Genomic DNA, 22,938 nt, shown 5'->3' with positions numbered 1-22,938 from the left:
CAGGTCAGTTTAAAACTGAGGCTGCACGGCACGTTTTTCACCGTAAACAAACGCTGCCTCGGCAAACCCTAAGGGAAGGGCGGGGATCTTGCTCTCTTAATTTCCCAGTCCAAGGAAAGGCTCGCCTTCAGGAACAGCAGCCGCTTCCATGATTTATTGCTGAGAAAGGCCACACCTCTGAGGATTCATGTCAGGAGCCACAGGTACAGCCAACGGAGCAGCCCTCATTTGGTGTGAGACAGGGACAGAAGCTAGAAAACAGCCTCCATGAAGAATATGCCTTTATAACATGTTGAAAGTCACGTGAATCAGGACGTGCTCTGTGGTCATAATTCCATCTACCGATGGCAGCTGCTGCTGCTGCAACAGGGAGGCCGTCTGGGGCTGCACACGCCATGGAGGCGGTGGGAGCCTCGCCCCTTCTAAGCTGGGGAGGGGCTCCGGGGGTGCCACTGCAGCTGCCCAACCGTGGCTGCAGACCAGGCCTCCTGCTCTATGCAGGAGGCAGGAGTCCTGCCCTCCTGGGTGAGGCTACAGCTGCCCAAACTGCGGCTGGAAATCCGAGCTTCCCTGAGCTCCTGGTGGGGGCCGGGAGCAGACAGGACCTGCCGTCCCGGGTGGAGCTGCAGCCTCCCTGCTGCGGCTGCAGACCTGGGCTCCAGGCTCGGTGGAGCAGGCAGGAGCCAGGGACAAGCAGGAGCCCCGCCTTTTCTGAGCTGGTGGAGCATGAACTCCCCAGGGGCAGACAAGACATCTCTGCAGCCTGCACCCCGGAGGGCCCGGGAAGACCCGCCCCCCCTCATCCCTGCAGGCTCGGGGGTGTCTGTTCGCGCTGCCTGGTCCCCTCTCCTCTCCAGGTGCCTGCTCTGATCTCCGACCGGGGTTGGGGCCGAGCCTGGGGCAGCCGGAGGCAGACAGATTCTGGGTGGAAGGGGGTAGTCCCCGTAGGCCCCTCCTTCAGACCAGGGAGGGCCTGAAGGCTGCCGGCCAGGTGGCCAGTCCAGGACCGGAGTGGGGACTTGCGGTGCCTCCTCTGGGCGCTCATGGAGGACCACGGGCCTGTCGGCAGGAATTTCCTCCCCTCTGAGGTCCATAAAAGCCTCAGGTTCAGCCAGAGCAGGGCACCTAGAGACAATGGGCGAACCACCTACATGAGAGGAGCCACCCTGTCTGCTGAGAGCCTCAGAGGCCTGCAGAGATGTCTGAACGACCTGCTTGTGGAGAGAAGCCACCATCTCCAGGGCCTCCTCTCTGCTGACAGCTCAACACTCCACTGGATGACCTGCCTACAGAGAGGAGCTACCCACTGTGGGCTTCCTCTGAGCTGTTCCAACACTCAATAAAGCTCCTCTTCATCTTGTTCACCTTCCACTTCTCTGAGTACCTCGTTCTTCCTGGACACAGGACAAAAACTCAGGCAAAGGTGCCACCAGCCACAGAGGTTTCCGGCCAGAAAAGCAACACCCAGAAGATAACACAACACTACGATTTGGCAGCAAAGAATGGAGGAAAATGGAGGGAGGAAGAGAAGATGGAGAAAAATCTCTTAGGCATACATGCCTGCTGTTCACCAAGCACTGTGCGAGGCGAAGTACACAGGCCATCCCCAAGAAAAGGTGACGAAGTGACTTCTGGAATGAAAAGCACAACTGCCATCCTAACCCCTGCCCCACGTTTTCCAGGAAGCAACCCTTTACTTGTTAATAAGCAAGGAGACAATGCATCTGTTACAGCTGTGCCATCAGAGGACACCAGGGCAGAGTTCCCGCAGCACTTAACCAGCCTAGGGCACTTGAGGGCTTAGCCTGGTGTTCTCAGGTGAGTGGCAAGAAAACCCCACAACTCAGGGCGGGTCCCAGGACAAATGCGGCTGATGTCAGAAGACTGTGTTTGGCAATGCAATTAGAGACAAGGAGTAGATGCCTCATTTGAGAATCATTTCTCTAAAGAAAATTCTAGAAATGTGAGGGCAGCTGGAGGAAGATGTGGGGTCAGTAGAGGTGAAAAATACTCAAAGCCTGATTTTGAAAATACCTCTTGTTGCATTTGATTAAATGATTAAAAGTTAGCACTAAAAAGAGCCATGGAGATGTATATCAAAGCCCTTCTTTGCTCTGTGAAGAAACTGAGATGCAGAAAAGTTGAGTGACTTCTTGTCTGAGACACCCAGCTAATGAAGAGCCGGGCTGGGCTTAGAATTTAGGAGTCACATCCCCATCACGGGCCTCTGCTCCATCCACCACAATGACATGTTTCTCACTCTGCTGTCACTGATCTTCAGTTTTAGTTTTAGTTTGGTCTTTACTAATACGTTTCAAAATACCCTAAAGAGAAATGTATCAGATTAACTAGAAGAAGTGATAATTTTTTTTTCCTTTCAAAAGGAAAATTTTAACCACCTTCACCAACAAAGGGATTAAGTCTGCTCTGTGATGGAATTGCATTAAAAATAATGAGGCAGATAAAAAAAAGCTTTTATTATTTTAATGAATTCAAAAGCTGGAAGCATCGTTGAGATGAGCAGTGTGTTCACTGCCCTGATCCAATGTTACCATGTTTTAAAAATTATTCTGGGTAGAAACTTTTCTGCTACATCAGACAAAAACCCCAAAATATGCCAAGTAGACAGAATATTAAATTAACATCAACTCCTCATCCCTTTCAAAATAGAGATAACTGTTCTAAGGACCATTCTTGAAAGCCCTACCTATAAGACACAAAACTTGCTCATATGCAAAGATCATCCCTCTCTCTACAATGTAACCCAAAGATTCCTCTGCCTACCATTTAACCCATGTCCTAAGACATTTATGATTCTATACATTCTTTATCTGAATCAACCATTTACTTCTATAGGTATAAGCAAGTTCATTTAATCTCTCTGTTCTTTTGCATCCACAGCTATAGAAAAAGAAATTCCTTTTTTTTTTTTTAATTTTTTTTTTTTTTTTTTTTTGAGACAGAGTCTGGCTCTGCCGCCCAGGCTGGAGTGCAGTGGCCGGATCTCAGCTCACTGCAAGCTCCGCCTCCCGGGTTCACACCATTCTCCTGCCTCAGCCTCCCGAGTAGTTGGGACTACAGGCGCCCGCCACCGCGCCCGGCTAGTTTTTTGTATTTTTTAGTAGAGACGGGGTTTCACCGTGTTAGCCAGGATGGTCTCGATCTCCTGACCTCGTGATCCGCCCGTCTCGGCCTCCCAAAGTGCTGGGATTACAGGCTTGAGCCACCGCGCCCGGCCAGGAAATTCCATTTTTTAACTTACCTTACTGGGAGTGATTCTATAGAAGAAAACATCACAGTAACATTTAGCATAAACACAAATCTGACACTTTAATGTGATACTCTCTTAAGTCTCAGAAGAAAATAACAGAATCTTCTTTCCCAATTTCAATTCAATGTTCATAGAAATGTTACTCAAAGAAAGTATACTACAAACTACAATATTCCATTCTTTTTTTTTTTTTTTTTTTGAGACAGAGTCTCACTCTGTCACCCAGGTTGGAGTGCAGTGGTGCAATCTCGGCTCACTGCACGCTCTGCCTCCCAGGTTCAAGCAATTCTCCTGCCTCAGCCTCCCGAGTAGCTGGGACTACAGGCGCCCACCTCCACGCTCAGCTAATTTTTGTATTTTTAGTAGAGACGGGGTTTCACCATGTTGGTCAGGATGGTCTCGATCTCTTGACCTCGTGATCCACCCACCTCGATCTCCCAAAGTGCTGGGATTACAGGCTGAACCAAGTAACTTTAATTTCTTTGACCTTCAGTTTTCACATCTGTGAAATAAGGATAACAAACCTATGTTGAAAGACTACTGTAAGAAAGCAAAAATAAAATACTACTTGAAAAGGACCTAACCTATAGTCTCACATTCAGTATCTACTCAACAAACAGTCCTCACTCCACCAGTAGACAGATTCAAACATTACTTGATTAGATGAACAAATAATTTTCCTTAACTACCCAAGTATCGTGAAGGCCCGTTTCAACCCCAAAAGTAGACTCAATACCAGAGAGGTATTTTCAGAGCCTAGTTGTGCATTCCCAAGGACTGAGGCGTATCTAGGCCTGTGTGGCATTCTAGTAGACTTGCTCTCCAGTGACCTTCCTGTGGCAGAAGCCAAGATCTTCTGGAGAAAGTAATGGGAAGAAGTAAATGCTTACAGACTCGGTCAAAAGAAAATGGAGAAATAGAAGAAGGAAATTTCAAGTGGACAACTCCAACCCCCGGGTCAGAGGTCAGCACTATGGGATGTAGGGGCCAAAACAACAACAAATGAAGAACTGCTTCACTGAGAACGCGGTTTCTGGGAGTTCGAGGCAGAACTACTTCCTCTGGAGTCTGTGAAGCAAAATGGGATCCCCGGAAGTGAAGGGTTCAGCCCAACGGCTGCTGGAACAGAACACAAACAGGAAAGTGCCTGGGTGACAAAATCAGAGAGGATCCCGGCAGGCAGCCCACATCCAGAAGAGAGAAAAGGCACCTGGGACACCTGGCATCTGGAGGGCAGGGATGGCGACGTAGAGAAGCGGAGGGAAGAGAGTGTGTGTTAACACATCCTGGGGACAAAGGTGTAGTCCACAGATGGGCCGCACGGACCCTCAGAACTGACTTGGAGGAGCTGCCATTGGCTGTGTGAAGACAGAGCATGGAAGTACTGTGTTGGTGCTATTTTCATCCTAAACTATTATAAGCTGGTAAAGCACGTTATGTGCCTTGAGACTAATGCCACCTCAGTCTAGCTGCTCATTCAGAACAACGTGGAGAGGAAAGCAAGGGAACCAATATTCTCCATGCACTTACTATGTTTTAGGCACTGAGTGAAGATTTTTCTCATTGAATTCCGTAGTATTTCATTCTAAAGAGCAGACAAACAATTTCATTTGATTAGATACACTTCCTCAATAAAGGCTTTTGAACGAAAGCAAATTTCATTTTGCTGACCAGGCTATACTATGTGAGTGTGTCCTTATAGAAATCAATTAACCTGGAATTAACATTACGTATTTTGTTGTTGTTTTCAAACAAAAATCTGTCACCCAGATTTAACCTTTCTCAGTTACATCTGCAAAATGGGGATGGTAAAAATAGGTAATGACAGGAGCTATTTCACACTGTTTTGAGGACTGTGTTACTACACAGTAAGGTGCCTGGCACAAAGTAAGCACTCAATAAATGTTAGCTGCTTTTATGTTTTATAACGCGAGGCTGCTAAGCTCTGATGGAGGAAATTATGAAACAAATTCTGGTGAGTGTTTCGTCTACATATCTGATGTCCAATTTTCTCTCGTAGCTGCATGGCGCCCTGGAACCGTATCACATGGTCCGGAAGTTCTCTCAAACTTCCAGTTCTACTCAAGCACCAAGCCTCTGCGTGTGTGCATCTCCCTCAGATGATCTTGCTTCCAAATTCACAGAGAAAACAGAAGCCACAGCCCTGCTACCAACTTCCTACCCAACCCCCATAAACAGCATTATCCTTCTCCTTTAAACTCTCCCCACTTTTGAGAGGAACAGTCCTCCTACACAGACCATCCATTCTCCTGTGTTCCACATCCTATCTGTCTCCTACAATCATAACCTGGACTTCCTTATCTGCAGTCTCATTTACTTCCCATTCACCACTTCCCCTCAGCCTAAAACCCTGCTGGAGATAGGGAGGGAGGGAGAAAGAGAGGGAGGGAGGGAAACATATTTTATTTATATTTTGATTGACTGACTGACTTTCAGGGTTTCGCTCTGTCACTCAGGCTGGAGTGCAGTGGTATGATCATAGCTTACTACAGCCTTGAACTCCTGGGTTCAACAAATCCTCCTGCCTTAGCCTCCCCAGAAGCTGCACCACCATGCCTAGCTAATTTCTTTTTTGTTTTGTTTTGTTTGTTTTTTAATAGAGACAGGGTCTCAGTATGTTTCCCAAGCTGGTCTCAAACTCCTAGCCTCAAGCAATCCTCCTGCCTTGGGCTCCCAAAGCCTGGGATTACAAGTGTGAGCCACCTCTCCTGGCCTAAGTCTTATATTTTAACCAATCCCTCCTTTAACCTCATTCACCTCCAGCTACAACACTTTATTTATCCCTTAATAGCCAGGTTGCTAGAAAAAAACCTTTTACACTTGCTATCATCTCCATTTCCCCAAATTTCCAACCTCTCATAATATGTACTGTGACACCATTAAGCACTAAATCTACCCTGGCTTTGAGTTCCAGTGACCTCTTAAATACAAAGTGCACAAGACTTTAATCCTGTCTGCTTACTGCCCCATACATGAATGACTCCCACTTCTACATTACTGTGGCTTCATTACACTGCAGGTTTACTAAAGGCAATCCATCCATCAATCTGGCATAGCTCTGACTATAGCCAAGCATATCGTATTGCACCCAGCCTACATTCACTGAATGAATCAATGGAAATAATGAGGGCCTTGAAGACTCCAACGGCTTCAGTGTGCTATCCACTCTGGTTCTATCTCTACTAACCACGGAAAAAGTTAACATTTCTCTTACTAAGTGAATGATACCGGCAACGTAAGATATAAAAGGTGTAAGGTTCTAGCTGATCCTACTCCATACAGCTCCAGGTAAGTAATCTGCCCCAGTGAGAAACGTGTTTATACTGGCAAAGTGCTTCAGGGCTTAAGTCTTCAGAGTTTGACCCCTGCACAGAAGGATGCCCAGGAAACACCATAAGGCTATTCGAAATTGAAACCAATAGCCCTCCTAGTTTCTTTTAATAGACTTTCAGATGCAGTGTTTTCTGCTTTCCTTTAAAAACAGTAGAAGAGTAATTAACATTTTGTAATTTTCAAAGCAGTTGTGTAGGAAGATTTCCTGATCTATGAAAGCCCATAAATTTGACAACAAGAAGCATCACACCAGAGAAATAGATCTTGGTTTATTGTTCCCCACACTTAATTAATGTATTACAATGACAATGTAGGAAATAAATGAATTTACCATCAAAATGAACAGAGAGTGTGTGTGTGTGTGTGTGTGTGTGTGTGTGTGTATACATTTTTTGGGGGGGGGCGGAGTCTCGCTCTGTCGCCCAGGCTGGAGTGCGGTGGCGCGATCTCGGTTCACTGCAAGCTCCGCCTCCCGGGTTCATGCAATTCTCCTGCCTCAGTCTCATAAGCAGCTGGGATTACAGGCGCCCGCCACCAGGCCTGGCTAATTTTTTGTATTTTTAGTGGAGATGGGGTTCACCGTGTTATCCAGGATGGTCTCAATCTCTTGACCTCATGATCCACCCGCCTCAGCCTCCCAAAGTGCTGGGATTACAGGCGTGAGCCACCGTGCTGGGCATAAAACAAACAGTATATTAAACAAGAAAAATGAATTTAGGAATTGGCTTTCTTCCCTCCCAAACTCCCTTACTCTGCACAAGTCATTTCTGATGAAGAGATTGAAAGAAAACGAGAAATTTAATAATGAAAAACAGTAGTACTACTAATAACAATTCCAGCAATTATTCCGGTATTATTTTGAAAAGAAAAAAAGTATTGCTTAATCTTTAGCTTTTGCTTCACAGCAAATTCCAATCCTTTCAGGACACAACCAATAGTAAGCAGATAATGTTCGTCCCTTATTTCCAGACATTTCTTGTTTCAAAATAGCAACCCAAAAGGAAGACTCCACTGATTGTTTGTAGATATTCTGATTGAAGAAAAATATAAAATTTCAAGCCCATCAACCCGTTCTGCTCTATAATAATCAAAAACTGGCTTTACAATAAAAGGTTATCAAACCAAATAGTCTGATCACCACATAATTTCTCATGAAAGCTGAAAAGGAAATACAATCATTCTCTTATTGGTTCATCTTTCACCAAACACTTATTGTACTAAATGCTGGCGATACAGAAGCGAAGATTACTTCATGCCCTACAGATGCTCACAGTCACCACCAAAAACTACACATCTGGTCAGGTACGGTGGCTCACGCCTGTAATCCCCGCACTCTGGGAGGCCAAGGCAGGTGGATCACCTGAGATCAGGAGTTCGAGACCAGCCCGGCCAATATGGGAAAACCCCACCTCTACTAAAAATAGAAAATAAAAGAATTAGCCTAGTGTGGTGGCGGCACCTGTAGTCCTGGCTACTCAGAGGCCGAGGCAGGAGAATCGTGTGAACCCTGGAGGCTGAGGTCACAGTGAGCCAAGATCGTGCCACTGTACTCCAGCCTGGGTGACAAAGCCAGACTATGTCTTCAAAAAAAAAATCCACATCTAAGAATTAGGTTTATCTTGAGCTACGGAATTCGAAGGACAGAATTTTTTTCAATTAATGTTAAGGTCTGGAAGTTTTACTTTGTCTCTTAACCTTTGGCTCACATACCTAATTTGGTTACTATGTGTTTACTACATGCAAAAAGACTTTCTTGGGTCTATGAATCATTTCTAGTAAACGAAGCTAATAATAACTTTTCATCAGAAGGCTCTTTGTCCCATTTTTGCATCAGAAACGGGCAAGAAAAAAGTGAAACAAAATAAAACAACAACGTGAAGATTTTTTAAAATCCTGCCCCTGGGATGTTGATGAGGGCAGAGACAAGCAATTTACCTGCATGCAAAATTAAGTTTTTTAAATAATTTAGATTCTAAAGAAAGGAACTTTTAGAATGACATCTGCTGATACTCTAAAGCTTATAACTTTGAGTTATTGGGAAGGTAAGAACATATTTTCCCCATAAAAATAAGTTCTGTATCATGGTTATGATCCAGGATGAACTCACAAAAACCTACATTTTGGGTTCCTTCGATAAACATTAAAAGCCTGCTATTTGTGAGGCACCAACTGTTAGGGATATAAAACCACATAAGACTCAATCTCTGCCCACAGGAGCTTAACAGTCGAGTGGAGGAAACTAAATCAACGTTTGCAAGAAATGCTGTGTTTCCTAAAATAGCCACAAGGTGTTTTGGGGAGCAAAGAAAAGGCCCACCTTGATCAGACTACGAAAGGGAAAGTCACAGAATGCTTTCTCTTAAGAGGTCATGTTTGAGCTGAATTTGAAGGCTGATTAGGAATTACCCACACTAAAAAGGAAATCACAGGTAAAAAGGTCAAACAAACCGTATTTAGTGATTTGCTGAATCGTGGAGCTGGGTGACACAAAGGGGTCTAGAATGAGTCTCGAATGACTCAGGTGTCTGGTTTGGATGAACAGTTCAACGTAGGCACCATTCACAAAGAAAGGGATGCTAGGAGATACGAGGGCGAAGATGAAAAGGTCGTATGCAGACCGCAAAGCTTAAACCTTCACCTCACATCTGTTTGAAGAGCAGGGGCATTTTACTTAGTGCTTACCTCAGCGAACCCAATGAGTAGCGAAGCCTGGGGCGAGGGACAAGAGCTGCCCCTGGCATCACTGCCTGTTACCTGTCCCTTCGGGTGCCCCCCGCCTCCGCTGTTTGGCCTCTGTTTGTAGCTCGTGTTTTGGCCTTGCCAGCAAGTGTCCTTCAGGGAGGTCTGGCTACTCACAGTTTACAGACGAGAACACTGAGGCAGAGCGATCACTAACTCGACAAGAGAAAACAACCAGCAAATGGCCCTCTTGTCCCAGAGCCCACGTTCTTCCCCAGAACGCTGCCTGGCTTAAGAAACAGCAGCAATTCTGTTTCTTATGAACTCATGAGCTTCCCAAAGACAGACTCTCATCTGGTCAGCATTGTGGGTGGATCATAAGCAAACGGATGCCAGCAGACATCCCTCTCAAGCTATTCCTTTTAATTCTGTTCTTTGTCAGATGCAAAAGGCCTAATTCAATACTAGAATTCCTCTATATCCAGTATCAGGTCACCTGGATCGCTTGTCCTAAAGGAATATAGTTCCTCCTCGCCACAACAATAAGCTTTGTCTTCCCCCCGCCATTGGTCAGCTTCCTTCCTTTACATTCTGCTACAATCTGTTGTTGTGGTTAATTACACAAGAGACTAGCACAGTCGTATCAATCCCTAGTGGAAGTGCTTTGAGAATCTGCAAACCAGACCATATATTATGGGGCTTCCACATTTTCAAGTGTCACAGGATCGCAAGCGTCTGATCACGGCATTAAGGATCCAGACCTGTGGTTCACATGAAAGATGAGCTTCCTAAAGAAATACGTTGCCAGTGAGACCCCAATAGGTTGAAGATTGCGGGAAGCTGAGATGCTTAAATTATTCTAGTTAATGGGCTTATTCCCCACTGGTTGTGCAGACTGAACGGACAGTTGCAGGTGCAAACGGAGAGGTAGACAGACCTTTAAATAAGTAAAGAGCCAGGGAGCACTAGCTGTGGAAGCACAGGTTTCAGAATGAATTATTAAAGCCTGCACAGCTCCGCAGCTGAGGGTGTGACTGATTTCTAAGTGAAGACATCTTATCCTGAATGCGGCTACTTTCAGGCAAAACCAGACTCCTTCTTCCCCGGACTCTCTTTCTCCGTCGTTGGTGAAAAATGAAACAGCTCTGTTGGTTTGTAATTGATGTGTCTGACACCAAAATTCCATTCTATGTACTTCCATCCTCTGAGATACACAGTACGGGAAGAAGATCATCTTGACAGGCAGAATAGCAGGTTTTGACACAAAGTCATTGAGATATATGTGATGGAGAATTTTCTACTGAGACAAAACGCAGTTCTATTTGAAAGTTTACCACACATTTCAACTTTCACTTTGAAGAAACACTTTAAGATAAATAAATAAATAAATACACAATGGTTAAAAGAGGAAATTGGCTTTGTTTTTTTCAAGAACTACCCAGTAGAGTAGAGCATGCCTTTTTATATTTACTCTTTTTATAAAGCTATTTATTGAAAAATATGGAAAGGTAGAAGATGCTTAGAATGTCTAGCGTATAATAAGTGCTCAATTTATTGATGTGAATCATATTTACACACAAATATACAGACAAACCAGAATATGTAAATGTGAAGGGATATAATCACCCCAACACCATGAATTCCACCTTAATTTTCCTCTCCCTGACAAACTACTGATTAAATTGTAAAAATTGCTCTTTAATCTAGATAGCATGTTTCGCACGCATTTAAGAAACGTTTACTGAGCTCCTGCTTTATACCAGCCTAGTTCTCAGTACAGGTAGAGCAATGAACAAGATACATGAGGTCCTTATTCCAACGGAGCTTAATTCTACCCAGAGTGAGATACACAGTACCGAGAAGTAAATAAATAGGAAGATATTTTCAGATAATGTTCATGATGTGGTGATAAAAAAAACAGAATACCACAAGCGTGTGGAAGGCAGAACTACTTCAGAGGGAATGACCAAGGAAGGCGTCTTTGAGGCAGTCACATTGAACGGAGTCCTGAAGACGGAGAGAGCCAAGCATTAAAAAAGGTTTTCTAAAGTGCTGGGGGGAAAGCATGTGTATTAGCCAGAATTAAATTCCCTGCTTTCAACAGAACACCAAATAAAATGATTTACCCACAGAAAGGGTTCTTTTTCTCACCGGAGCCCCACGACGCCATTAGGCACCAAGCTCCTTATACCTTTGTCTTTGCCACCCCTGGTGTGCAGCTCACCAGAGGGCCGCTGTGCCGAGCAGTGACTCAGCCTTCCAGGGATGAAGAATGGGGAGGGCTGAAGGGCAGGTGCCCAGCCAGCCTGGTGTGCAGCTCACCAGAGGGCCGCTGTGCCGAGCAGTGACTCAGCCTTCCAGGGATGAAGAATGGGGAGGGCTGAAGGGCAGGTGCCCAGCCAGCCTGGTGTGCAGCTCACCAGAGGGCCGCTGTGCCGAGCAGTGACTCAGCCTTCCAGGGATGAAGAATGGGGAGGGCTGAAGGGCAGGTGCCCAGCCAGCCTGGTGTGCAGCTCACCAGAGGGCCGCTGTGCCGAGCAGTGACTCAGCCTTCCAGGGATGAAGAATGGGGAGGGCTGAAGGGCAGGTGCCCAGCCAGCCTGGTGTGCAGCTCACCAGAGGGCCGCTGTGCCGAGCAGTGACTCAGCCTTCCAGGGATGAAGAATGGGGAGGGCTGAAGGGCAGGTGCCCAGCCAGCCTGGTGTGCAGCTCACCAGAGGGCCGCTGTGCCGAGCAGTGACTCAGCCTTCCAGGGATGAAGAATGGGGAGGGCTGAAGGGCAGGTGCCCAGCCAGCCTGGTGTGCAGCTCACCAGAGGGCCGCTGTGCCGAGCAGTGACTCAGCCTTCCAGGGATGAAGAATGGGGAGGGCTGAAGGGCAGGTGCCCAGCCAGCCTGGTGTGCAGCTCACCAGAGGGCCGCTGTGCCGAGCAGTGACTCAGCCTTCCAGGGATGAAGAATGGGGAGGGCTGAAGGGCAGGTGCCCAGCCAGCCTGGTGTGCAGCTCACCAGAGGGCCGCTGTGCCGAGCAGTGACTCAGCCTTCCAGGGATGAAGAATGGGGAGGGCTGAAGGGCAGGTGCCCAGCCAGCCTGGTGTGCAGCTCACCAGAGGGCCGCTGTGCCGAGCAGTGACTCAGCCTTCCAGGGATGAAGAATGGGGAGGGCTGAAGGGCAGGTGCCCAGCCAGCCTGGTGTGCAGCTCACCAGAGGGCCACTGTGCTGAGCAGTGACTCAGCCTCCAGGGATGAAGAATGGGGAGGGCTGAAGGGCAGGTGCCCAGCCAGCCTGGTGTGCAGCTCACCAGAGGGCCGCTGTGCCGAGCAGTGACTCAGCCTTCCAGGGATGAAGAATGGGGAGGGCTGAAGGGCAGGTGCCCAGCCAGCCTGGTGTGCAGCTCACCAGAGGGCCGCTGTGCCGAGCAGTGACTCAGCCTTCCAGGGATGAAGAATGGGGAGGGCTGAAGGGCAGGTGCCCAGCCAGCCTGGTGTGCAGCTCACCAGAGGGCCGCTGTGCCGAGCAGTGACTCAGCCTTCCAGGGATGAAGAATGGGGAGGGCTGAAGGGCAGGTGCCCAGCCAGCCTGGTGTGCAGCTCACCAGAGGGCCGCTGTGCCGAGCAGTGACTCAGCCTTCCAGGGATGAAGAATGGGGAGGGCTGAAGGGCAGGTGCCCAGCCAGCCTGGTGTGCAGCTCACCAGAGGGCCGCTGTGCTGAGCAGTGACTCAGCCTTCCAGGGATGAAGAATGGGGAGGGCTGAAGGGCAGGTGCCCAGCCAGCCTGGTGTGCAGCTCACCAGAGGGCCGCTGTGCTGAGCAGTGACTCAGCCTTCCAGGGATGAAGAATGGGGAGGGCTGAAGGGCAGGTGCCCAGCCAGCCTGGTGTGCAGCTCACCAGAGGGCCGCTGTGCCGAGCAGTGACTCAGCCTTCCAGGGATGAAGAATGGGGAGGGCTGAAGGGCAGGTGCCCAGCCAGCCTGGTGTGCAGCTCACCAGAGGGCCGCTGTGCCGAGCAGTGACTCAGCCTTCCAGGGATGAAGAATGGGGAGGGCTGAAGGGCAGGTGCCCAGCCAGCCTGGTGTGCAGCTCACCAGAGGGCCGCTGTGCCGAGCAGTGACTCAGCCTTCCAGGGATGAAGAATGGGGAGGGCTGAAAGGCAGGTGCCCAGCCAGCCTGGTGTGCAGCTCACCAGAGGGCCGCTGTGCCGAGCAGTGACTCAGCCTTCCAGGGATGAAGAATGGGGAGGGCTGAAGGGCAGGTGCCCAGCCAGCCTGGTGTGCAGCTCACCAGAGGGCCGCTGTGCCGAGCAGTGACTCAGCCTTCCAGGGATGAAGAATGGGGAGGGCTGAAGGGCAGGTGCCCAGCCAGCCTGGTGTGCAGCTCACCAGAGGGCCGCTGTGCCGAGCAGTGACTCAGCCTTCCAGGGATGAAGAATGGGGAGGGCTGAAGGGCAGGTGCCCAGCCAGCCTGGTGTGCAGCTCACCAGAGGGCCGCTGTGCCGAGCAGTGACTCAGCCTTCCAGGGATGAAGAATGGGGAGGGCTGAAGGGCAGGTGCCCAGCCAGCCTGGTGTGCAGCTCACCAGAGGGCCGCTGTGCTGAGCAGTGACTCAGCCTTCCAGGGATGAAGAATGGGGAGGGCTGAAGGGCAGGTGCCCAGCCAGCCTGGTGTGCAGCTCACCAGAGGGCCGCTGTGCTGAGCAGTGACTCAGCCTTCCAGGGATGAAGAATGGGGAGGGCTGAAGGGCAGGTGCCCAGCCAGCCTGGTGTGCAGCTCACCAGAGGGCCGCTGTGCTGAGCAGTGACTCAGCCTTCCAGGGATGAAGAATGGGGAGGGCTGAAGGGCAGGTGCCCAGCCAGCCTGGTCGGTCCCTTCCTATCAGCAAACAGTAGCTTCCCCAGAAGCCCGGCCCATAAATGTTCACTTAATCGCCCTAAACTGTCCCACAGATACAGTGAAGCCAAGTAAGTGTCTTGCTTTCAACTGGCACGGATGGGCCTTTTGTGACTCAGAAAAAACAACAACAACAACAAGAAAAAATTGAAACTCTGTTAGCAGGAAGAAAGCAAGAATGGGCACTGGCCTGCGATAAGCCATGTCTGCTGAAGCATCCTAGGCGGGGCCATGGCAAGTGCAAAGTCCACTGTAGGATAATAGGTCCAGCTTGTAAAACAGAAGACCAGGGTGTAGGAGTGCAGGGAGCACGACTGGAGCACAGCCCAGGAAGACTGTGAGTGACATGGAGGGAACACGACTGGAGCACAGCCCAGGAAGACTGTGAGTGACATGGGAGCCAACGGCACTGAGGGCTTGCCAGGTCCTAGAGCGGGGGGAGTATGTTTTTTTTCTCCGCACCCCCTCCCCGCCCCGCCTCGCCTCCCAGATGTGGTCTTGCTATGCTGCCCAGGCTGCTCTCAAACTACTAAGCCAACAGATCTTCCTGCTTCAGCCTCCTGAGGAGCCGGGATTACAGGAATACACCACTTTACCTGGTGGTGTTACCTTGATTTTACAAATAATGAAGTAAACGCAGTAGGTTAAGTTGACTCAGCTAAATTCACAGATTAGGAATGAGAGGAGACACAATTATAACCCAGCGTGATCCGACTCCTCAATTCATGCCTGTAACCCCTGTACTCTGCCGCTGTCTTCGTATCCCTGCTTTAACAATATGCCTCTGAGTATGAGCTGACAGAATTCTTTCTTCCAAATCCATTCCGGTTATTAACTACTGTCCTATTCACTCACATTTATGAGAAGTGTTTATGTGTTCTAATATTTTCATTTATTTCAAAGTTTTAGACAGAACTCTGTTTTTCTCCCCCTACCTAATATGCATAGAAGAAAAAAATATTAAAACGGAAAATGACTACCTTCATCTGATGCTAAGCATTAGGGGTGAAAATTCTTATTAGTGGGAAAGGAAATCTCTATACTGCTCCTTCTCACTCTGAGATACCTGGGGAGGGAGAGAAGACAAGACTGAACTTTCAAAGCTCCTGCCAGTTCTTCAGTGCTGAAACATTAATGAGCCTCTGAATGCGCAAAGGTGGGCCCAGAGCCGAAGGATGTTTGAGAGTTAAATTGCTCTGCATAATGAAGGAAAGGAAATTGAGTTTCCTGAGGAATTAGAGAATCAAGAGGTCGAGGAGAAGTGAGAAAGGCAGGGAGCTATGAAGGTGGCCGCTCTCTGACCTCACAGGAAGTCTCTCACGATGTCCACATTACCAGCAACACTATTCCCAAATTCCTGCTACAGAACTGATACCAGCTCTCCCATGGGGGACAGCACTGAGTGAGGATTCTGTGGGTGGCTCCTGTCGGTAAGCATTGGGGAAATACTTTCAGATCACATCCAGGATAAACCATTACTTTCAAATCTGGGATGATTAAATAGAGATGGTGAATGTAAAAGAACCCCGTGAAGCCTGGCAGAGCTCCTCTGATATTCTCCAGAGCAGTAGCAGACAGAAGCTGGGGCTGCTTGCGTACTCCTCTCCCCCTGAACATTATTACTAGCATGTGTGCTGGGACTGTGAGACGATGCCATCGGACAAGCGAGACGATGCCATCGGACAAGCGAGACGATGCCATCGGACAAGCGAGACGATGCCGTCGGACAAGCGAGACGATGCCGTCGGACAAGCGAGACGATGCCGTCGGACAAGCGAGACGATGCCGTCGGACAAGCGAGACGATGCCGTCGGACAAGCGAGACGATGCCGTCGGACAAGGCAGGTGTTCCAGCGACCGCTCTAGGTAAGCCTCATTCTCTCTGTTCACTGGCAGCTCCACCCTGCGCCTCAAAGCAGAGTCCTCTACCAACGAACACGCAGCTTGCCTGGCACACCTGGCAGAGCTCACCTGCATGCCGCCAAGCATGACGGACTGCCTTCACTGTGGTTACAAAGGCCTATTTACCCAAGAGGTTTCTTCTCTGGGGCCCTGTGGCTTTCAGCGGGAATTTCAAACTCACCGAAGACTGAGTGACTTACAGTTTCTTCTGTGTGCTAGGCTGTTAGATTGCTTCCATGTCTACATAGGCTGCCCTCCATTTCGGGTGTCCTCTCTTCCAGGCTGAACCCGTTTTCACCAGACTATCTTTTATGAGTTCTTCAGAAATTCAGGCGTCATTTCTCCAGGAAGCTTCCTCTGGCCTCCCCTTTATTTTTCGATGGCCTCCTTCATGTTCCCCAGTCCCCTGTCTATGCCTCCACCTTGGTATATCGTGCTCTAATGTAATCATTGATTTACTTTTCTATCTCCGCGAATAGATGGACCCACAGAGCCTAGCAGTAAACCTGCAACAAAGTGGTTGTTTGATCATTCTTATCAAATGTATGGCTTAAAAGTATTTTACTTCTAAAATGCAAAAAGAGAATCAAATACAGGTCTGGCCAATGAGAGTATATTTCAAATGACAGGCAGGAATACGTCTTCCCAAATCCTGATTTTTCCTTTAATGCATAGCTCTGACTTACCTGGCCTCTATCCAGACCTTCATATTACTCTTCTCTAGTTAAGCCAATAGCAGTCTTCAAGCCAAAGCCTCCTAGAAGTAGGAGTTTGCCAGGCAGTAGTGCACGTGTATTGGTTGCAGGAGGGTGAAAAAAGTATTACAAAGATAACAGCCTGGGTGCAAGCTTGGAGAGTTTCAGGAACAGAAGAGGACAACGTGGCAGAGCTGTGGGTAGAGTAAGTGAGGTCAAAGCATGTTGATGTGTACCTGGCTGGCTAAGTGACAGTCATTTCTTGGTGAATCTATCAGAGAAGGACTACTATACAACCTGAATCGCTGGGAGCAAGGTATCTAATGTGAGAAAGAGTGAAGGAATGCTACACCGCAATGACCACTAACTGAAATGCCAACAACTCCAAGTTGGCTAAGTGAAGAGAGAGTCTTACCTTAATTACCCTAAAAGAACATTCTAGAACTAGGTTAAGCTAACAAGAATAATCATATGTGGGGGGTGTTTCTGGGAAAAGAAGTCTGTCAGAGACAGGCAGAAGTGTCAAATGGAATGTGTCTCAGAGACAACCTAAGTTGACACCATATAAAGTATTTCTGAAGATTGCAGCCAACTGATCTGAACTTCACGGCCACGTAAGGCATATTCATTATTTTTAAACTAACAGAATTGGTGTGCATGTTCTTGAATCACTTAAAATTCTTATCTCCTCTTTTTAAGAATCTGGAATTTCACAATGCTGAGGAGTCCATGGTTTTCAGGCATCATTACAAAATAACCAGCACTTCCTAACAGCTGGTGGCAGCAAAATCTGAAGCTTATGATCATACTTCTCAGTTACAATGCCTACTTAGGTATCACCGCAAACCTTTCAGCACAATACAATGTAAGGGTTATTCAGAGGTACAGAGATGAGTGGTAGGGTCAGGATTTCAACTATACCATATACCTGCATAACAAACAACTCAGACTTACCTCACTTGTTACTAAATACTTGCTTTATGGAAGGGAAAAGTACTTTCAGCTGAAATGGTAGAGCACAACCAGCTTAATATATATCCTAAGTGGCTTAGAGGTTAAGTACATAATCCCTTCAGCAGTAGCCTCAACTACATTTCTCTTACTGTAGCTAGCTCTTGCACATTTAATCACCTTCATCTGTGTTGTTAACTTGAAGTTTTAAATATGCATATTCCCAGAACACATCAACTAATTTTCATAATTCTTTCATTTGAAAATATCCTTGGAACATTAATGGTTGAAGAGATAAAGGATGCCATGTTCCTAACAGAATGTATTGTGACTCTTACACTCAGTGACTGGCTGTAACTGGGAAACTCAAAACCACAACTATATATGGCCATAAAATGACAACGAAAATAGTTCATTCTATAGTTGTAGGCTGCTTGACATTTTCCAGCTTGCCTTGATTTTATAAAAAGAAATGACCTTGAAAATAATTAAGCATATCAAAGGGTAAGGCTGTAGCTCACTGAAACACAGCAATATGTTCATGTCTTTATAACACTGCTAAGCATTCATGAAACAGAAAGAAGTTTTATTACTCTTTAACCAATTTCTACTTTAATTTTATAGGCTTATGCATATTCACTACGAGGCCATTCAAATCTTCATCTACCTGCATTCTTCTGAACGTGGAAATAAAGGCAATCAGGAATCTGCCTGCTAGACTCGGAACACATCAGATTTTGCAAGAGGCATCAGGGTCTGGTTGATTCTTTTTCTTTCCAGCCTGTGTTTAATGAGAGTGCTCTCAATAAAAACACAAATTCAGATTAGATTTCTGCACTCAATATTTATTAATTTAGATGCTCTTTAAAAGAGCATGTAAGCATCTTGATAAATAAATTTAGCTGCTGTCACTTTCTAAAAGGAACAAGTGCAATTAAAAAAGAAACAGGAAATCGGACATGAGATGGAAGGAAAATGCTTCTAAGACCTGAATGCTATCAGCCCTACTGCATACAACTGAGTGTGCTCCCTGCAGTGTTGCAGAGGGCTCAGAGAAGTCACAGCTGGCCACACGTTAGGACCTTGGGCAGAGGAATACTAATAGAGGAAAGTCAGAATGTCCAAGAATGGAAGACCAAATGCTCGGAGATCTGGAGACATCCTAATAAAAGGCATATTCAGGAGGGAAGGCGCCATTTTGAGTTAGTTCAAGTTCTCTGCTGGGTTTCCTCCTCTACCCCCACCCTAGCAGAGTCAACTCGGGCCACAACATTTAAATTAAAACACAAAATGTTTAGCTGGTTTCTCCCCACTTGAAAAAGGGCTGACCTGTGATCCCAGGTGAGAGAAAAAGAGGTGTATAAAAATAAGGCTTCTTAGGAGGCCAAGGCCAACTCCTGAGGCCAGGAGTTTGAGGCCACCCTGGCCAATATGGTGAAACCCTGTCTCTACTAAAAATACAAAAAAATTAGCCAGGCGTGGTGGCGGGTGCCTGTAATCCCAGCTACTTGGGAGGCTGAGGCAGGAGAATCATTTGAACCCAGGAGGCGGAGGTTGCAACAAGCTGAGATCATGCCACTGCACTCCAGTCTGGGCAACAGAGTGAGACTCCATCTCAAAAAAAAAAAAATAAATAGATAAAAATAAAAAATAAGGCTTCTCTCATGAGGTAATGGAATGCCTTCGAGATCTGCTATTTCCAAACCACCAGGACCAGCCCCAGTGAGCCAGATCCTTAATGTTTAAATCCTTCCTCTTCCTACAACACGTGGACGGTGGGAATGTAAGTAACCAAGGAAGCCAGGCCCAAAGAGAAACTTCCTGGTGCCAGGATCTTTCAGGTAAGCCATTCGTTTTTTGCTCGTACTGGATATGTGTGCCATGTGCCAGGCGCACAGTCCTGAACAAGACTGATAATGTGTCTGCTCTCATGGAGTTTATATTCTTGTGATGGGTGACAAGTAGTAATAATAAAGGATTTGGGGAAGAGTATCAGTCCTCGAAAACATCTATTTATCAGTCCATTCCTTTACTTAACATAGGCTACTGTTGTGCAACAGGTTCCATGCTGGCGCTAGAAGTACACAAAGGTCATTAAAATACAAGCTAACTTTGGGAGTCAGCCACACAGAGATGGTGAATGAAGCTACAGGAATCAGTAAGGTAACCTACAGAGAGTGTGTAGAGAACAAAGAAGGTGGGGAAAGAACTCCACTGACAGGGAAGACAGTAGTGCAGGAAGAAAACTAGGAGAGTGTGGAGTCACTGAAGGCCAGGGAAACGTGCTTCCGAACGGGAGTGGTCCACAGGACACATGGCAGTTAGAGTCTCCAGAGGACTGAGCAACATGGAGATTGCTGCTGATCGCAACTACAGCAGTTTCAGTTGAGTTAAGGACCTGAACGCCAGACTACAGTGGAGGCGACAAGAAGTAAAAAAGGAAGACTAAAAATGGAAATAATTTCAGCAGTGATTGTGAAAGGAGAGATGATTCAAAGATAAGTAGAGACAGAGGTGGAGCAAAGGCATTATTTCTTTTTTTTCCCCTCCCTCCTTTTCATCCTTCCTGAGACAGAAGACATTTAGCCACATTTAAAGGCTAAAAAAAGTGAAAATAATTGAGACTAGATGACTAGTAGAGTGAGGTCCATCAAATAATAAAAGAGTGAGCTCTAGAAAACAGGAGGAGACATCCTTTCCTTTGGGGATTTCGGCCAGAAAAAGAGAGGTTTGCTGATGCTTTGAGGGGTGAGGAGAGGTGAACGGTTAAAAGTTGAAAGAATCTTCCACCTTATAGCCTTAGGCCAGGAAAATTCCCAGGCAAGATTGTGTGCAAGTGAAGAGGCCACCATGTGTCAGTCACAGGTTTCCAAGGTGAGCTTAGTTGATGAATGGTAAAAGTGAATACAGGTCGGGGAGTGGAGAAGGTGGCTTGATTATTAAAGTTACTTACAGATATACATATATATATATATATATATGAAATTTTTACAATGAGACAATAAAGTAATATTTGAGTAACCATAATTCAGACATTTTTAAGTAAAAATGTCCACTTCTCACTGTAAGGTGGGGGAGAGGAGGCCCTGGCAATGCAGACATTGCTGAATCAGTAACTTCAATAACCTAAGAGGGCTGTCTAGAAGTAAATGCATCTACATGTGCACATCTGAATGGGAGAGATCAGGAATGTAGGTCAACAAGGGTCATCCGCAGTGACCCACACCCCCATCACCTACACCAGGCAAACTGCTATGCAGCACTGTGGCCTACGTTCCCCCCCAATCCCCGCTTTTTTTCTTTCTTTTTTTTTTAAGAAAAGTACTATCTGTTTTCTTGCAACTCCTCAAGGATTTAGTGCAGTGTATACGTAATGCTTCTGGGCAACTTGGAAAATAACCTGAGAACATCAAAAGTCTATATTGAATGTGAAAAATTCTTTGAGCACAGGCTGCACAAGGCCACACACTGCCACGTTCCCTTCACAGTCCTAAAGAAAAAAAAGGTACATATTTGTACAGGGTTCTTTCAGATGCATTTCTCTCACCGGAATCATTTCTCCAGTGTACGTGACTGAAACCTACCCTAATGAGGAGGATAAGATCACATGTAAGTCTGGTAACACCCTACTCACCGTGTGAAAAAGCATTTTATCTGTTGGTGTCACCAAAATGTAAGCCCTGTATTTGCTGAGTATCCTAAATCAACATACAGCTTTCATATTTTGTCTGTTCTCCTGTTAATTCTTAAAGGTTGTTGGTTCCTGGAGTCTGGGAACCAAGTCAGTCATTGTCCTTGCACACACGTAAAGTGCTCAAGATAATGTTTGCCTATGACGGTGTCTGTTTAACTTGCTGTTGGCCCAATAACATGCAAATATGTGCTCCATAAAAGCTGCAAATGACGGTAATACCTGAGAGCTAGGGGCCGCGGGATAACTTCGTCAATATAGTTTTTGTTTTTTGAGGTGAAACATAAAATTAACTATTTTAAAAAGAACAATTCAGTAACATTTAGTGCATTCACAGTGATAAACGACCACCAACCTATCCAGCTCCAAAACATCTGGATCACTCCAGAGAAAAACTCGGTACCCACTGAAGGCAGCTGCTCTCGGATGCCCCTTCCCACAAGCCTTGGCAACCACCCATCTGCACTCCGTCTCTATGGGTTTGTCTACTCTGAACATGTCGTACACATGGGATCATGGAGCACGTGACCTCTTGTGTCTGGCTCCCTTCATTAAGTATCATGTGTTCTGGGTCCATCCACGCTGGAGCACGTATGGGTACTTCGTTCATTTGACAGCTGAATGATATTCGACTGTGTGCATAGATCGCAACTGGTTTATTCAGTCACCCAACAACGAACATTTTGGCTGTTGCTACCTTTTCACTATTGTAAATACTAACACTATGTACAATATATATATGTGAATTTGTTGAAGTACCAGTTTTCCATCCTTTTGCGTGTGTACACGGCAGTGGAATTCCTGGGTCGTCATCAACTTTTTAAGGAAGTGGATTCCACAGTGGCTACAACACTGTAATTCCTATCAGCAATGCATAGAGTTCCAATGCCTTCACATCCTTACCATTTTCCATTTTACTGATCATGGCCATCCTACTACATTTCATCCTATCACATTTAATAGTAAATGTGAAGTGGCACCTCATTCGGTTTTTTTCTAATTTTTTTTGGAGACGGAGTTTCACTCTGCTGCCCAGGCTAGAGTGCAGTGGCATGATCTCAGCTCACTGCAACCTCCACCTCTTGGGTTCAAGTGATTCTCCTGCCTCAATCTCCTGAGTAGCTGGGAATACAAGTGCACCCCACCACGCCCAGTTAATTTTTGTATTTTTAGTAGAGACAGGGTTTCGCCGCGTTGGCCGGACTGGTCTCAAACTCCTGACCTCAGGTGATCCTTCCACCTCAGCCTCCCAAAGTGCCTGGCCTCATTGTGCTTTTGATTTGCATTTCCTTAGTGACTAATGATGTGGAACATTTTTTCATGTGCTTCTTGGCCATTCGTATGTCTTCTTTAGAGAAATGTCTATTCAACTCCTTTGCTCTTTCATAAACTGGGTTATCTGTCCTTTGGTCATTTTTAAGCAAGCCACTCCAATATTCTTCTCTAAGCATACTCCTTTAAGCAGACAAAATGCAAAACAGTGCAGTTGTTATGAAGCTATGCTATGAA

The 22,938-nt window shown here is 46.7% G+C and overlaps 2 protein-coding genes across 9 annotated transcripts in view; one reads left to right on the top strand and one right to left on the bottom strand.

The window, feature by feature from the left end:
- SMYD3 (SET and MYND domain containing 3) overlaps positions 1–22,938 on the bottom strand; it is a 763,302-nt gene that overhangs the window by 402,545 nt on the left and 337,819 nt on the right. The window contains exon 1 of one of the 7 annotated variants that reach the window (XM_077964486.1): positions 11,529–11,547. The gene's annotated coding sequence lies outside the window, so the exon portion shown is untranslated. 7 annotated transcript variants of the gene reach the window in all.
- Positions 13,984–18,565, top strand: LOC144340155 (uncharacterized). Of its 2 annotated transcripts, none has more exons than XR_013415909.1 (2): positions 13,984–14,574; positions 18,363–18,565. XR_013415909.1 is itself a non-coding variant. In XM_077998029.1 (2 exons), exons 1-2 carry the CDS (start codon positions 15,818–15,820, stop codon positions 18,454–18,456), a joined length of 333 nt encoding a protein of 110 aa, XP_077854155.1. In that variant the 5' UTR covers positions 14,046–15,817; the 3' UTR covers positions 18,457–18,565. The 2 variants fall into 2 exon arrangements, 1 of the variants encoding a protein (XP_077854155.1); XM_077998029.1 differs by having other exon boundaries at positions 14,046–16,056.

Source organism: Macaca mulatta, chromosome 1 (genome assembly GCF_049350105.2).
Source record: "Macaca mulatta isolate MMU2019108-1 chromosome 1, T2T-MMU8v2.0, whole genome shotgun sequence".
NCBI lineage: Eukaryota > Metazoa > Chordata > Mammalia > Primates > Cercopithecidae > Macaca > Macaca mulatta.
This window is presented reverse-complemented; position numbering and strand designations above follow the sequence as displayed.